The sequence below is a fragment of the Vipera ursinii genome (genome assembly GCF_947247035.1).
Source record: "Vipera ursinii genome assembly, chromosome: 2".
In the NCBI taxonomy this organism is placed as follows: Eukaryota; Metazoa; Chordata; class Lepidosauria; order Squamata; family Viperidae; genus Vipera; species Vipera ursinii.
This window is the reverse complement of record NC_139513.1, coordinates 191,299,923-191,316,310: the sequence shown is the minus strand read 5'-3', so window position 1 is coordinate 191,316,310 and position 16,388 is coordinate 191,299,923. Positions and strand designations below refer to the sequence as shown.

The following is a 16,388-nucleotide window of genomic DNA, read 5'->3' as shown; positions in this document are numbered from 1 at the left end:
TCCTCCTTATTTCCAGGTTTGATTTCCTTCTGACAAGCTTCCACTGCTTGCCCTATCCTCTGGTGTTATGGAGAATCAACACCCTTTCCTGTGGTAGCCTTTCGAGTACTAGAAGACTGCTATCACATCTCCCCTCAGTCTTCTTTGTAAAGCTTGTTCCTTCACTCGTTCTTCATAGGATTCAGCCAGACCGCTTATCATCCTTATTGCTCTTCTCTGCACTTTCTAGGGCCTCACCATCTCTTTTGGGGTGACTGAACTGGACACGGTATGCCAAATGTGCCTTCACCAGTGTGGCATCGAGCTATCACTACATGTAGTTCTCTTGGCAGCAACAGGAAAATGGCTTCCAGGAGATAATGGCTTCTAGGAGATAATGACTCCCCACTCTACCCTACAAGTCTTGTAGTTTTCTGAAGTGTTCTATTCAAATCTGAGCAAGATCCAATTCTACCCAGCTTTCTTCAGGTCAGCCACTCTGGGAGGAGCTGTTACCTATCTTGGCAAAAGTCAGGCTTTAAACAGGAATGGTTAACACCATTTGTAAGATCAGACAAGGAAACTACTGGGAATACAGCGTATTTATTACATTTGTATGCTTCCTGACTTCCAACAACTTCCAATTTTGACTCAACTACAATGATGCTTAAAAACCCAGAAACTTCTGTTCCCATCTGCACATCTTACAATTCAGAACTGTGATTTAGCATTGTCTGGCACACCAAGGACTTCCCATTTGTGTGCCAACAGGTGTAAGCAGAGTGAAAATATTTCTGATTCACCTTCTAGCTCATGCAACCTAGATTTTGTTGACAGTGCACCGAGAATCCAGGCAGGTTTGGGATCTGGCAAAACATCCTCCAGCTTCTTTATTTACAAGAAGTTCTCTGGGCCTTGCATAAAACCCTGCAGACATGGATATGGAAAATATGTCATGGGGAGGGGCACAAGGTAAGCTAGAACTTCCTGGGGACAACAGAAAGTTCTACCAGTTGCCCTCTGGTAGAACAGTTGTTCTGACTTTTCATGCTTAATATACCAGCCATTTTGTGGTAGGGCATCATCTTACAGCAGCCATTTTGTGAGTGCCTTCACATGCACTCTCAAAATCCTAAATGTGCCCAACAGGCATAGCTAAGATTATTCCTTTACACAGAGACACTGGCAGATATTATTCATATAGTGTTTTCATTTAGAGCATATAGTATACTTATTTTAAAATAAATACTCTGAAACTATCTGCCAGCAAAGATAGTTGTATTTTCTCTTAATACAGCTTTTAAGAAAGAATTCTTCCCAAGATAATAGCAAAACAAAAGTTTAACCAGTTAACCAGACATTCAACCACTCTTCTTGCCAATACTTTGTTACTGTACATACCGGATTTTTAATCAAGTCTGTGGTAGGACATGAAGCATGTTCGATCGGCTTTATATTGGTGGGTGTTATGTTAATGCAGTTTAGTCAAGCATCACTCAAGAACCAGTTTGGTGGTTAAAGACAGGCTTGAAAGTGAGAGATTGTGAACTCTACCTTAGTGCCCACCCCCAGCTGGCTATGTGACTGTGGGCTAGTCTCTTTCTCTCCACCCTAGGAAAAAGGGAATGGCAAAGCACTTCTAAATAGAACAGCAAAAAACTGATAAAAAGAAAATATTCTTGTATGATAGACGAAAAATGCAACTACTCTGCAAAAAGATGGGGAAAACCCCAGTACTCTAATGAGAACTACGGCAACGCACTGCCACCCGCTCTCCGTTTCCTCACAACTACACACATGCTTTAACACAAGTAGGTGTTACAGTAAAACGATCTTTAAAAGTATTCAAATGGATAATTTTCCCTCCTTTTTGTATAAGTACTGTCTGGTGAAAGAAACCTATCCCTTAAAAATGAAAACAAACATAGTGATATCAGAAGAGTTTTGGACCTGATTTTATTTAATAAAGATGTGAATCACAAGGCAACCCAAGTTACATAAAGTATCACAGACTTGCAAAAGTACTGTGACCCATCTATTCCTGAGATGAGATGTTCAATAGGGAACAGGGAATGGAAAAGTAAGTCAGAAATGAAAAATGGAAGAGCCAGGGATTTTATATATAAGGCATGACACAGACCCATCATAAACTTAACAGCAACAATTTGATCTACTTAAAAATCAGCCCAGATAAAGAAAATTGCATAATGCAACCTTCTTTGTTTCTCCCAGTAAACATCTGATCTGTCAGGATGGGATCAAGTATCTAAGGGAACTCCATCAAACAAAGCTGATTCCTACTGTTGATATTGTCATAAAAATGGAGCCACATTAGCTAGAAAAGGTCCTTTAGAGAGGGATGAATTGGGAACTTGACAAGGTTGAAGATGACAACTGAAAAGAAATCTGAAGAGAATATTTATGGGCCTCAAAGGTGCAGTATCCAAAAGCCCAGAATTCCCATTCTGTCAGTCATCTGTGTGGTTTAAGGAGGCAATTTGCTTCATTTTTTTGTCTGTTTGATGATAAGACTGTCACTGGAAGACAAAGACATAACAAAGAACTGTGAGAAATGTACCGCAATATGGGCTTGGAGAGCAAGCATGAAATCAAGCATTAATTTGTATGGTTAATCCAGAACAAGAGTAATTAAGGGTTCAAACATATATATGTGGGTTTGGTAGATTAATTCCTTGGGGCAGAAAAGCAGGTTTGTCCTATGCTGTTTTTTAGTTTCTACAACATTATTAAATTGTTGTCTGGATACAGAAATTCTGTATTTTTCTATTTTTCTTCAGCCTGCTCCATGATGGGAGTAAAAGGGAAGAGAGACAATGATGTCCAGTGCCTAACTGAGAAATTTACTTTGAATCCCTTATTATTAGGCCAAACCTTTGTAAACTTACCTGGTTGGCCCATAAAATAATAATCACTTAAATGAAAAATGCTACAAATAGAACCACTAGAAAAACTTCCTTTTCTTTTTTACTTCCTTTAGGGAAGACTATAACAAGCTGCTCTGGAACATATTCCTTCCCACTTTTTCAACATTTTGTCCTAATGTCATAATCATTGCATCATTATCCACTTTATGCCACTTGACTCTCAATTAATCTGGCTGGTATACAAATCATCGAACACTATTAAAAAGAAAGAAAGAAAGAAAACCCCCAAACGAAAGGGACCCCATTGTCCCCAGAGCCTCGGAGGCCTCCTCCAAGCGGCCTGGAATGGAGGCTTTTGCATGCCTCCGGAGGTTGGATCCAGCACTCGGACTGCTCCAAGCTGCTGGCGTCCGAAACAGAGTTTCCAAGGGCCTGATCCAAGCCTCGGAGGGGTCTTCCAAGCCGTTTGAGCCAGGAACGGAGGTTGGGGGAGGCTTCTGCATGCTTCCAGAGGTTGGATCCAACCTCTGGAAGTTCCTTTCTGGGCCCAAATGGCTTGGAGCAGTCCTCTGAGGCCTGGATCCAACCTCCAGAGGTATGCAGAAGAGCGCCCCCCCTCAATCTTTGTTGCAGGGGTGGCTGCCGCGCGGTTCCGGAATTGGGGGGAAGTAGGAGGTAAGCACCGCAAACAGTGCAACAATTCAGGCACCCAGTCTCTGTGAAAAAGGATCGGTGCCTGAACTCGCATGGTATTACGGCACCAGGGGCTTCCATCCACTCTCCTGTCCCTCAAAAGCAGGAACCACAGGAGAAAGGAGACAGATCAAGGTGAGTCTGACGCAGCAAGATTGGAGGGGGAAACGTGAGGTATCTTAGTGGATTGGGGAGGCCTTGGCGGCCTGTTCCATCACTAGCCCCCCCCATGGCCTTCCCCACCCTGATATATCTCATGTGCACTTAATGAACCCTGTGCGTTTTTACGAGCAAGGGAGTGATCTCGTTCGAGGTATGAGATTCACTCTACGAGTTTTTGAGTTACGAGTGGAATGTGCAGGCTCCATTGCACTCCTAACTTGAGGACTACCTGTAGTATGGGCACACAATTCAGTCTACATTCTAAACTGTATACCCTTTTTAGATAAAACACTTAGATGAGATCTGCTCAATTCACATGAAGATGGCAAACTATGGGTCCTTCCTCTGTATTTTTATGATCACCTACAGGTGAAACTCAAAAAATTAGAATATCGTGCAAAAGTTCATTTATTTCAGTAATGCAACTTAAAAGGGGAAACTAATATATGAGATAGACTCATTACATGCAAAGCAAAATAGTTCAAGCCGTGATTTGTCGTAATTGTGATGATTATGGCGTACAGATCATGAAAACCCCAAATCCACAATCTCAGAAAATTAGAATATTACATGCAATCAATAAAACAAGGAGTGTACATAGAACAATATCGGACCTCTGAAAAGTATAAGCGTGCATATGTACTCAGTACTTGGTTTTGCAGCAATTACTGCAATGCGGCGTGGCATGGAAGCTATCAGCCTGTGGCACTGCTGAGGTGTTATGGAAGACCAGGATGCTTCAATAGCGGCTTTCAGCTCTTCTGCATTGTTTGGTCTCATGTCTCTCATCTTTCTCTTGGCAATGCCCCAGATTCTCTATGGGGTTCAGGTCAGGCGAGTTTGCTGGCCAATCAAGCACAGTAATCCCACGGTCATTGAACCAGGTTTTGGTGCTTTTGGCAGTGTGGGCAGGTGCCACATCCTGCTGGAAAATGAAGTCAACATCCCCATAAAGCTCGTCTGCGGAAGGAAGCATGAAGTGCTCCAAAATCTCCTGGTAGACAGCTGCATTGACCCTGGACTTAATGAAGCACGGTGGACCAACACCAGCAGATGACATGGCTCCCCAAATCAACACAGACTGTGGAAACTTCACACTGGACTTCAAGCATCTTGCAGTGTGTGCCTCTCCATTCTTCCTCCAGACTCTGGGTCCTTGGTTTCCAAATGAGATGCAAATGTTGCTCTCATCAGAAAAGAGGACTTTGGACCACTGAGCAACAGACCAGGTCTGTTTTTCTTTAGCCCAGGTAAGACGCTTCTGACGTTTGTTGTTCAGGAGCGGCTTGACAAGAGGAATACAACATTTGAAGCCCATGTCCAGGATCCATCTCTGTGTGGTGGCTCTTGATGCACTGACTCCAGCCTCAGTCCAATCCTTGTGAAAGTCCCCAACATTTTGGAATGGCCTTTTCCTGACAATCCTCTCCAGGCTGTGGTCATCCCTGCTGCTTGTGCACCTTTTTCTTCCACACTTTTCCCTTCCACATAACTTTCTATTAATGTGCTTTGATACAGCACTTTGGGAACATCCAACTTCTTTTGCAATTACCTTTTGAGGCTTTCCCTCCTTATGGAGGGTGTCAATGATGGTTTTCTGCACAACTGTCAGGTCAGCAATCTTCCCCATGATAGTGATTCCTACTGAACCAGACTGAGAGACCATTTAAAGGCTCAGGAACCCTTTGCAGGTGTTATGGCTTAATTAGCTGATTAGAGTGGGACACTTTGAGCCTAGAATATTCTTTTCACAATATTCTAATTTTCTGAGATTGTGGATTTGGGGTTTTTATGAGCTGTACGCCATAATCATCACAATTACGACAAATCATGGCTTGAACTATCTTGCTTTGCATGTAATGAGTCTATCTCATACATTAGTTTCCCCTTTTAAGTTGCATTACTGAAATAAATGAACTTTTGCACGATATTCTAATTTTTCGAGTTTCACCTGTAGTTGCTATGAAACTATTAACGGAACTGGAGCACCAGCTAAAGGCCGCCGTCATAGATGTTCTGGGAAGCTATACCTGGTTTGTTCATTTTGGCATTTCATTTTCGACAGTTGGAAAGTAACTCCGATAACTTTGTAAATAGCTTGGAGAAAAGACAGCCCTGAATTCAGAAACTTGTAATACTTTGGAGATGACGATGACCATGCTTTTGAACCCTGTATGGAATGCTTGGTCAAGGTTGGAACAACTTTCCATCCAGTTTCAGCTGAAAAGCACCAGAAGTTTGCTATTTTCAGCAGAAGAAAAACGAAGAGTGATGGCTTAATCTCTTCTTGACCCCACAATTTGTCAGTCCAAGATTTCTCCAGAGAAATAATAAAGCATGTGGAGCTTAAGTATTTTCATATCACTGAATTTCTCAGGGAGAATGAAAAGTTTTGATTAGAAAAATAGCCTGCCTGTCCTCCAAAGGGAGAGGGGAAAAAAAAAACAACCTAAGCCAACACCCATCCAAGCAACTCCTATTAAATTCACAGCCCCTGAGGTTGCCTATAACCTAAAATCAAGCACCTGTGGGAGATTGTTCATGCATCAGGGCAGTTTAACCTAACAAAGTTCCACAATCGACAAAGAAGAGCCCAAACCTATTCTTATGTAGGTTCTTTTTTTCAATGAGCAAAATTTCATCGAACAGCTATACCAGGGGTAGGCAACCTCGGCTCTTTTATGACTCATGGACTTCAACTCCCAGAATTCCTGAGTCAGCTATGCTGACTCAGGAATTCTGGGAGTTGAAGTCCATGAGTCATAAAAGAGCCGAGGTTGCCTACCCCTGAGCTATACAGACATAGGGATCTATGGAGGACAAGCCAGCCCCGCGTCTTACTTTCTATGGGCCTCTCTCCTCACCACAATAATTCCCAGCACTCTAAAATCACTCCATATTTGCCATACTTCTACTTTACATTTATCAAAATCTAGGAAGATGATTCATCGAGACGTTTAACTAATTAAGGTTTGTGTATGGATAACATAAAGACACTGGAGAAAAAAAAAGCACAATTTCAGTTGATGCCATGTCAGAACAGGATCTTCTCTTTCACGCTTACCACCTACAGCTTTTATAAATATATCACACAGCGTTAACAAATGAATCAGAAATAACTTAAGTCATTTCCCCAAATTAAAGACTGTATGAAAAAAAGTGTTGCGCCTTACCTTCCTCTGCATCCGGATCAACACACAGTAGCAGCAGAAGAGAGAGGGACAGAGGAAAAAAAAGGATTAGAAAAATTTACAAAGCCTGTTGTACCTCCATGTTTATGGCGCATGCTTTGGGAACTCTATTTATGCTACATCCAGAGAGCAGGATATATTACGTTACATTTATATTCTTTGTTCTTCTTCAAAAAACCTAAAGCAGCGTAAGATAAAAGAGCTTCCCAGTGGTCCCCATCCCACTTTTCCAGAAAGGAACTGCAGTCTTCTCAACTTTCCCTAAATCATTTCAAGCTGCAACTCATCACAGGAAAAATCTAAAGTCTGTAGATCAGCTACTAGGATATTCACAAGCCACTCACCTTGTAAAGCCTTCATCCTGTAGATTGAGCACTAAATTGTCAGCTGTAAGATACACACGGTTCTGAGATGCTGCAATCTGTAAAAGTTTAGGGCAGTGGATAAAAAAGGCAGTTAGCAAAGATCCTGAAACACATGGCGGTTTGGCAGAAACATACCAAAGCACCGAAGGTTTTTTCAACACTTAGGAGAGCCTTCCATAATCTCATCCCCTACAGGGGTTTGCAGCTTTAATTCCCATGATTCCCTTCAAGCATGCTGCATGGAAATAATGAAGTGTACTGTAACCAGTATGGAATGACTTGGAAGACTGATGTAATAGCAGCTAACCCTTGAAAAAAGAAAAATCCCTGTAGAAGCAAGCTATGGACAAAATTCTCTCTTCCCTTTTGAAAGTTTATTAATTTTTTTGATGCCATCAGTATGGGCTGTTTTATCAGATCCCAGAACACAAACAACAGGTGTGGAATTTTAATTTGTTTTGTTACAAATTTCAGATCAATCCAGGTCCATCAGTATTCTTAAACGCCCAAATTCATTCTGCTTCTCCATCGGATTTTGTTCCTGCTGTGAGCCTTTTCCTAGTCTGTGACACATGTTCTGCAAGTGACCACGACTGAGTATAGCCCACTGAAATGATGTGGGCCTGCTCTTACAACAAGAGTCAAAGTCTTCTTGGCTCTTGTTAAGATGGGGAGATCAGCAGGCACTCAGGGTAAAGCCCTAACATCAGGAGAAGCATATCATATTCGCCTTGGATTCATCACTTGGCCTGGTACAATGTGAAAGCAGCAGCTGAGGGTGGACAGGTGTACACATATACGAAAGCAAATCCACTAGCCTAATACTTACCGTTTTGGAGATATTCTGGGCAGCACGGATCTTGCGCAGCTTGATGTAACCTGGGTTCTTGCTGAGGGCTTCTCCAATGTGAGCAATCGGTTAAGGTCGCATTTCTTAAAAGTTTTGAACTCAGGCTCATCTTTTGCCATCCCCTCAGCTATGTTTAAGCTGCATTACTTTACCTGAAACCACGTTATGTCAAAATTAGCGTGCTCTTGCATTCTACCGCTACATCCAAAGCGCCTGAAACCTGTAGCAATCTTTCCCTCTCACATCAAAGCAAGGATATCATTTGAGCAGCTGTGGCTTCACCTTCAGCCTGAACAATCTTCTGCCTTTGTTCTTGCTTTGCTTTTTCCACAAGGAATTGTGCTCGCTGAGCTTCTTGCTGGGCTAGAGAACAGAGAAAAAATAGTATCTTGGCAAGAACCAGAGTCATGTAATAATGCCAGAATGTTGCTAATTACTTCTTGCATTTATTAAATATTCAGTCACAAACAAATTACTGGACTTTTCAGCCTGGAAAGCCAAATGTAAATTTCCAGCTTTTTAGATAGTCTTTAAGTTTACATTTCGCCTTTATTATTTTTATAAACAACTCCAGCCAGTGAACGTCTCTAATACGCCTATTTTCCTCACAACCCTGTGAGGTGAATTAGGCTGAGAGTCAGTGACAGGCACAAGGTCACCCAGCTAGTATTACAATGAATTACATGATATTATAACAAACATTTATTCTTTATTTAAAACAGGGCTTCCCAAAGTCTTCAACTCATTAACTGCTTCATAAAGTTTCAGATTTTTCATCAATCCTCATTTACATGAAAATAATATTGAACTAATAGTAATACAAATAACAATAATGGATAGTTAAATAAAAATGCCAAATCGAGTCTAAACATCTAGCTGACTGTGCAACTAACCATAATAAAAGATGGATAGTGAGATTGACCATTTGGAGAATCCTGATTTAAAACAAAAACCCAAGCTTTTTTTCACGCAGAGAGCTAATATAGCATTCGAGTAACATGCTGTACGATGGATGCATCATTTTAAAAGTGGGATCCGAGCACTAGTTATTTACCGGTAATTCTTCCAATTTCTTACATTACAAAATGACTGGCATTAAACTTATATCACTTTAAACTACTTTTAGAATATCCAACTTTAAAATTAACTGATTTACACCTACACCCTGTCTCTTATAAAAATTATGTGGGAAGTAAGTGTAATTAATTTATTGGTCTCAATATTTAACTCATCTTGATTTCCTATGAGACAAAATGAAAAACAACAACACCTGAGTGATCTGACATTAAATCACAGATGGTCTCCTGTGGACAATCCAGAATCCAATTCAGGAGAACGGAAGGGCAAGGTCTGAGGACAAGAGGGGGGAAAGCATGGCTGCCACAGGAAGGAAAAGACAAAAAGGATCAAAGAGAGGAGACGACATAATATAGGCGGTTTGTGCCGCAGCCTGTGGCAACAGTAAAAGCAAACCGTTCAAATGACCACATAGGCTCGCAGAAAGGATTCTCATCTGAAGCTTCAATAAGATGTATGCAAATCATGGAATACACAGCCCTTCTTCAGAAAAACAGGCAATAAAAATGGCATTGTAAAATGATGTAAAGTGTGCCTTCTAGTGTTCTTGTCAATCTTTTTACCAGCAGTAACCATAGGTGGTGTCTGTTCCTATATAACAAAGTAACATGCTACATTAAATATACTTTTATGTCTTTCTCTTCTCTCATGTGTGCACTCAGAAACCCCAGGTTGGACTGCATACCCCTTATTCTGGATCGTAGGACAGGAGGGAGAATTGCTTAGAATGGAATTTACCAAGATGTTGAGCAACTGCCCACCTGCCTCTCATATAGGGACGAGTTTAAAGAGTTTTTCAGGAATGTTTTTCCCTGCAGCCCTTTGCTAGCGTGATCCTATTTTCAAATCCAGTCTTCTCTTTTCGGTTTCTCCAGCTGTTACAGTTTCCTTTAATTTAAGCATCAACTCACCCACTTGCTTGGATTCAACTGCTGCCGTGTATTCTCGGCTAAAACTCAGCTCTGTGATAGCTACGTCATCCAATATAAGGCTAAAATCCTTTGCTCGCTCCGTCAGTTCCCGTCGAATAAGCAAAGATACCTAAAAAAAAAAGCCACAGTTCTTGCTCAAGGATATTTCCTTTTGCCCAGAAAAAGTGACAAAAACGTAAGTCACAGAATCATGTTGCTGAAGTGACCATTTAAATCCTTGCACCTATCCCTTTGGTACAAAAATCTATCCACTCACGTCCAAAACATCCCAGCAAGAGGAGTCCATCACCACTACCTGTCTGATCGATTCTGCTGTTAAACGGCTCTTACCATTTGATATTTAAACATAATATGCCTTCCTGTAACTTTGGATAGTGGGATGGGCAACATTTAAATTTAATAAATCAACTTAAAAGTCACATATCTGAACAGTCTTTTGAAGTGTTTTTTCCCCCTCAATGTCAGTTTTTCAGATATCTGAAAGCTGCCATCATAATTCCCTTCAGTTTTAAGGACTAAATATTCCCTGTCCTCTCAGTCTCTTTTCATGATATTTGTTTCTAATTATCCAATGGTTCTCATTGCCTCTTCCTGACCTTATTTATTTTGTAAATTCTTACATTCTTCTTCTTCAAGCAGAATACATTTTTCCAGTGCTTTTTTTGTAAAAGAAAAAGGTGCCGGAACTCACACATGTCATACACACATGCCTTGCCTACCCTACAAGGTTCCATCCAAAAAAAGTGCCGGAACTCCGTTCTGAGCGTTCTACGAGAAAAAAAGCCCTGCATTTTTCTTTAAAAAAAAGCCATAATAATTCTTAAAGAACTGGGCTTAATACTGGGCCCTTTTCAAGATAGCTGCTCTGCAAGGTAACTTTTTTCTTATCCACGATCTGTTGATTCCACCGCAAAAGCTGGGTCTTTGGCAGTGCTCTCCCGGGAGCACTTAGGAGTGACCCAAGACAACCTTTGGACGACCTTGACCCAGTGGGTAAGGGAGGGGGGGTGTCTTGAAGATTCCAATTCCCTCTGGAAGTGATTGAAAAGTCATTGGGCGTATCCATCTTCCTGTCGATCGTTGTCTATGCACATCAGAATTTTAACTTTCACTTTTTGACTACATTGTTTTATTTTGCTTACTGTTTTAAAAGTTGATTAATGGGGGTTGATTTATTTCAACCTCTTGCTGGATTTTAATTGCTTTTTCTTTTTCTTTCTTTTGATATACGTTGTTCTGGATAACCTCTTGTCCCTTCCGTATGGAAAGCATGAGGTTCAGGTGGGAGGGATGAAGAGTTCTCAGATTCTCACCACTGGTTTCTGTATTTTTTGAATTTGCAAAAGTTCCATTGAACTTTGCTTATAAACCTGGATTGAAATATAGAGGCATACTTTTTTTGTTCTCTGTTCCCCGGCTAGGTTTTACAGATTAAGAAGGCTGGAGGGGAGATGTGCAGCTCCTAGCTGGGTTCCTCTTTCAAAAGCTTGATCAAACCTTTAATGATTGTTAAAAGAACGTTAAGATCTGAAGCTTTATTTTTGGATGTGGATGAATATACACAAAACAACTTTGATCCAGTTCCAGACCAAAGGAACAATTTCATGGCTGGAGAACCAGCAAAGTGGATTTTATCTGCTGTTCTGAAGTTTAAGCCTGCACATTCATTCAACTTTATAGCTCTGACTACAAGAGAAAGAGATTCCAGATCTCTACGAAGTCTGAGGGAGACTGGATGGATTTATTACAGTTAATTGGCAATTACTTTTGCTTGCACTTTGATTGGAAGATAGACATATTTTGGAGACTGAATTTATTATATTTAATTAAATAACAATTGACTAGGGACGATATTAACAAACAAACATGAATATTAGACCCAGGGCATCTGTTTATAACTTCTGGGATGATTTGGGATAGACAAGATGCTGTGGTAAATTTTTCTATGAGTGGATTACAATAACAGCTTGTTAACAATTTTGAACTTTTGTTTCACTAATATTGTTTTTTCCATTAACTACTTGGTCATTAATATAACATATATAACACAGGTCAACAAGTTGTAAATAGATTTAATAGTTTAAAAAATTTGGAGGGCTTGTTTCGCAAGGGTGGAAATTAATGCTGTAGTACTATATTAATCAGTATTCAACTAGAGGGGATAATATGTGTATAATGTCTTTTATTGAGGCACCTTTTTAATGCTTTGATTCTTTTATGTTTTGTCCTTTTGGAATTTTTTTTTAGTTTTGTATTTTGTATTTGAACCTTGTTTTGAATAAAATAAAATAAAAAACGTAAAAAAAAACCCTGGGCTTAATAGTCAATGCAAGATCTGAGCAAGGCAGAATAAAAAAATACTCTAAAACTACATTTGCTATTTCTGCAGCCACATTGCACTACTTGCCTATGCATATCTGCTACCAAGTTAAGATACTTCCCACTCAATTTCTTGCCTAGAGGAAACTTTCAAAAGATCTCATTTGTTCCCCAAACAATTGCTTAATCCGTAAATCATCTGCAACCAGTAAACTACTGGACACACCTGTGAAAAGTAGGATTAAGTGCAGGAAGACAGGTCTGGTATCATAAAAGGACGAACCTGAGCTCGTTGGGTAATGAGCTGTGACGCATTAAACTTTGCTACCACACTTTTGAGTACTTCATTGACAATGGAAGGAAGAACCCGTTCTTCATAGTCTAGTCCAAGTCGCTGATATAAGCTGGGCAATTCTACAGCATTGGGCCTTGATAGAACACGCAAGGAGATATTCACCATCTGCAGATCTAGAGACAAAATCAAGTCAACCACGATCTCTGAAGTGCATTCGATTTTATTTCTCAAGTCTGATTATATGTCTAATTACACCATCCTGAATCAGTTGGTTTTTTCTTTAACATATTTTTATTAATTTTTTTATAATTACAAATCTTTAGTGCTTAGTAAACAATGTGTTGTCTGGGTACAAATATTTAACTTGATAATATATCTTAAGTTCCTACTCTCTACCCCTTTTTTCTAGCCATTGGTAAAATACATCCCATGTCTGATCTTCTTTCCGTTTCCTTTTTCAATGTGAACCTGTCCATTTCCACAGTCCAAATTTTTTTAAAATTTTCTCTTCTTCCACTTCATTTTTCCAGTACTGTGCAAATGTAATTCTCGCTGCTGTTAATACTTGTAACATTAAATATACACATTTTTATCATAGTTTTCTGAGGTTATACCTAAGAGAAATGATTCCAGCTTAAGATTTACATGTTTTCTTAGCATTTTATCTAACCATGTATGTATTTTTGACCAGATTTGTTTTGCTTTGGGGCATGTCCACCAAAGGTGGTAGTACGTGCCTGGCTTTTGCCTACATTTCCAACAATTGCTAGACGTGTTTTTAAACATTTTTGCTAACCTCTCAGGTGGTAGATTTAATTTAATTTAATTTTAATCCCATTTATATCCCGCCCTTCTCCGAAGACTCAGGGCGGCTTACAATCTAAAGCACAATGTGTTTAGCCATCTATAATACATTTTATATAGATTTTCTTTGTATGCAACTGCCATTCTCATCCCAAATCAGTTGAAGTCCTTAATTTACATTCTGGCCAGACAACTGTATGATCTTCCAAGTACCAACAGAAGGGTATCAAAACTGATATAGAATGCAAAACTCAAAATTATGGAAACACAAATCCTATTTACTCCACAATGGTCACTTATAGATTTCAATGGTTTTGTGACATCATTCTTAGTATAAACTTCATTGTGGCATTGTTATAAAGAGTAAAGATGGAGAAATATCTACATACATCATCCTGACTTCTTAGGAAGTAAAAACACTGTGCAACTCTGTTCTTACCTTTGGATCCTGTTGGTGACGAAATTTTGCGGGGCCGGGCTCGAATATCATAAATTATTGGATACTGGAACCAAGGAATTCTGTGGAGATTAGCAATAATTATAACTGAATGAGATGTAAAAAAGAAATAAAATCCTATGCCTCTTATTTGGAGATACAAATATTTCCACATAACTTAAACTTTACTCTTTAACGAGAAAATATTTCTGAAATTTTTAAGAGCACTATCTTAACAAAAATAGAAATTATATCAAAATGAGGGTTTTTTTAAAATAGCTTTGAGGGAAAATTTAAAAACTATCTTCCCAAACTGAAGTAATACCAAATTAAACTTTGGGGAAAATATCTTTGGAAACATTGGTATGAAGATAATATTGCCTTGAAATTACTGGTAAATTCAAAATATTTTTTTTATTACACCACCCAATCTCCTAGATCAGCGGCCCACAACCCTTTGGGCACCAGGGACTGGTTCCATGGAGATTTTTCTGCTGACCCGAGGGGGTGTGGTTTTGTGTGCTGCCTGCATCTCACGGATGGGGCTTCGCTTGTTTGCGTGGCCCAGTTGCTGGCATGCCACGGACCAGTGCTGATACATGGACCGGGGTTGGGGACCCCTGCCCTAGATGAATACCTGAAATGAAGTCCCTCTGCAAGAATAGTATCCTGCTGAACACCACCAATGCGGTTGAAGAATATTGCTCTTTGTCCACCTTCCACTGTAGAAATCAAAAGCATTCTGGTGTTACCACCATCAGTTGAACAATAGAAAGAGATTAAAGAATTAGAATAAAAGTTACCTACCTGTAAAGACAGACTCACGGATTCCATAAGCTGCAGCTCCAGCACCCAACAGCAACTTTAAAGCAGTGCTCATCCCACGCGGACCAGTAGGCAGGCGGCCAGCAAAGTCTTTCAGGCTTTGAGCCATGGCTAACCTTGTTATGGAGACAGGTCCACAATTATACAATTACACAATTCTGCAAAATTTCGCTAAAGTATGGAAGTAGAAGTGAACTGTGCATGAAGTATTTTATGTATGTAATTATCTCTGAATGAAGAATTCTGTGCCGAGAACACCAATAAGAATCCTGAAACTTGCTAACCACTTATACGGACCATGGTATATGTAGATAAGATATGATAAAGCAGCCATTCTTTACTGCTAGGATGCCAAGAGCGAAAGTTAATTTTTTATTAAGGAACATCACCCAGTACAGAAGCGCGGTATTACAGGCTTCTAAAAAGGCTATGGTCAAGGCTATGGTCTTCCCAGTTGCAATGTATGGCTGTGAAAGTTGGACCATAAGAAAGGCTGAGCACCAAAGAATTGAGGCCTTTGAACTAGGTGCTGGAGAAGACTCCTGCGAGTCCCTTGGACTGCAAGGCGATCAAACCGGTCAGTCCTAGAGGAGATCAACCCTGACTGCTCTTTAGAAGGCCAGATCCTGAAGCTAAAACTCAAATACTTTGGCCACCTAATGAGAAGGAAGGACTCACTGGAGAAGAGCCTAATGCTGGGAAAGATTGAGGGCAGTAGAAGAAGGGGACGACAGAGAATGAGGTAGCTGGATGGAGTCACTGAAGCAGTAGGCGTGAGCCTAGATCAGGGGTAGGCAACCTCGGCTCTTTTATGACTCATGGACTTCAACTCCCAGAATTCCTGAGCCAGCCAAGCTGGCTCAGGAATTCTGGGAGTTGAAGTCCATGAGTCATAAAAGAGCCGAGGTTGCCTACCCCTGGCCTAGATGGACTCCAGAAGATGGTAGAGGACAGGAAGGCCTGGAGGAACATTGTCCATAGGGTCGCGATGGGTCGGACACGACTTCGCAACTAACAACAACAAAAAGCCATGCAAGCGGGGCAATTGTCTATGGAGCGGGGTAATGCAAGCGAATTCAGCCCCCCCCTCCCCGATTCGTCCAGCACAGCTGTTAAATCATGAATAAAATCCGCCCATCCTACAGCATGCCCCTTGTTGGAAACGGTCTCATTGAAAGCACTGGATCAGCCAGCCGCTCCCTTCCCCCACATGCCTGCTGCCCCTTCACTACAGAGAATTCATCCTCGGGGAAGCAGGCGGAGGCTCTAAGATGCTTCGGCTCCTCTCAGAAAAACCGCCCGGCATCCGCCTCCGAGGATAACCAGCCCTCACCCTCGTTCCTCAGTCACGCCGCCGCGCCGCAGAGAAGGACACGGGAAACGGCGGGCTCTGAAAAAACGCTTCCGGGTCAGGCCGGAAGGGCTTTTCCCCTTGCGCAAGCGTGGCGCTGGAGCGGCCCCGAAAGCGGCTAATGGCTCTCCAGCCATTAGCCTAGCGGCGCTTCGTTATTGGCCGCTCGGAAACGGAAACGCAACGTGCGCCAGTGCGAACGGTGTGGGGCTTCGTTTCCGTCC

General features: G+C 40.9%; 1 protein-coding gene across 2 annotated transcripts; it reads right to left on the bottom strand.

The window, feature by feature from the left end:
• Positions 1-1,918: 1,918 nt before the first annotated feature.
• Positions 1,919-16,379, bottom strand: PHB2 (prohibitin 2). 2 transcript variants are annotated; one of them, XM_083355497.1, is made up of 10 exons: positions 16,147-16,379; positions 14,796-14,929; positions 14,626-14,710; positions 13,992-14,071; positions 12,737-12,921; positions 10,114-10,243; positions 8,385-8,488; positions 8,105-8,182; positions 6,893-7,331; positions 1,919-2,516 (listed from the first exon to the last, which is right to left on the bottom strand). In XM_083355497.1, exons 1-9 carry the CDS (start codon positions 16,299-16,301, stop codon positions 7,251-7,253), a joined length of 1,032 nt encoding a protein of 343 aa, XP_083211623.1. In that variant the 5' UTR covers positions 16,302-16,379; the 3' UTR covers positions 1,919-2,516; positions 6,893-7,250. The 2 variants fall into 2 exon arrangements, with proteins under 2 accessions (XP_083211623.1, XP_083211624.1); XM_083355498.1 differs by having other exon boundaries at positions 14,796-14,924; positions 16,147-16,279.
• Positions 16,380-16,388: the final 9 nt, after the last annotated feature.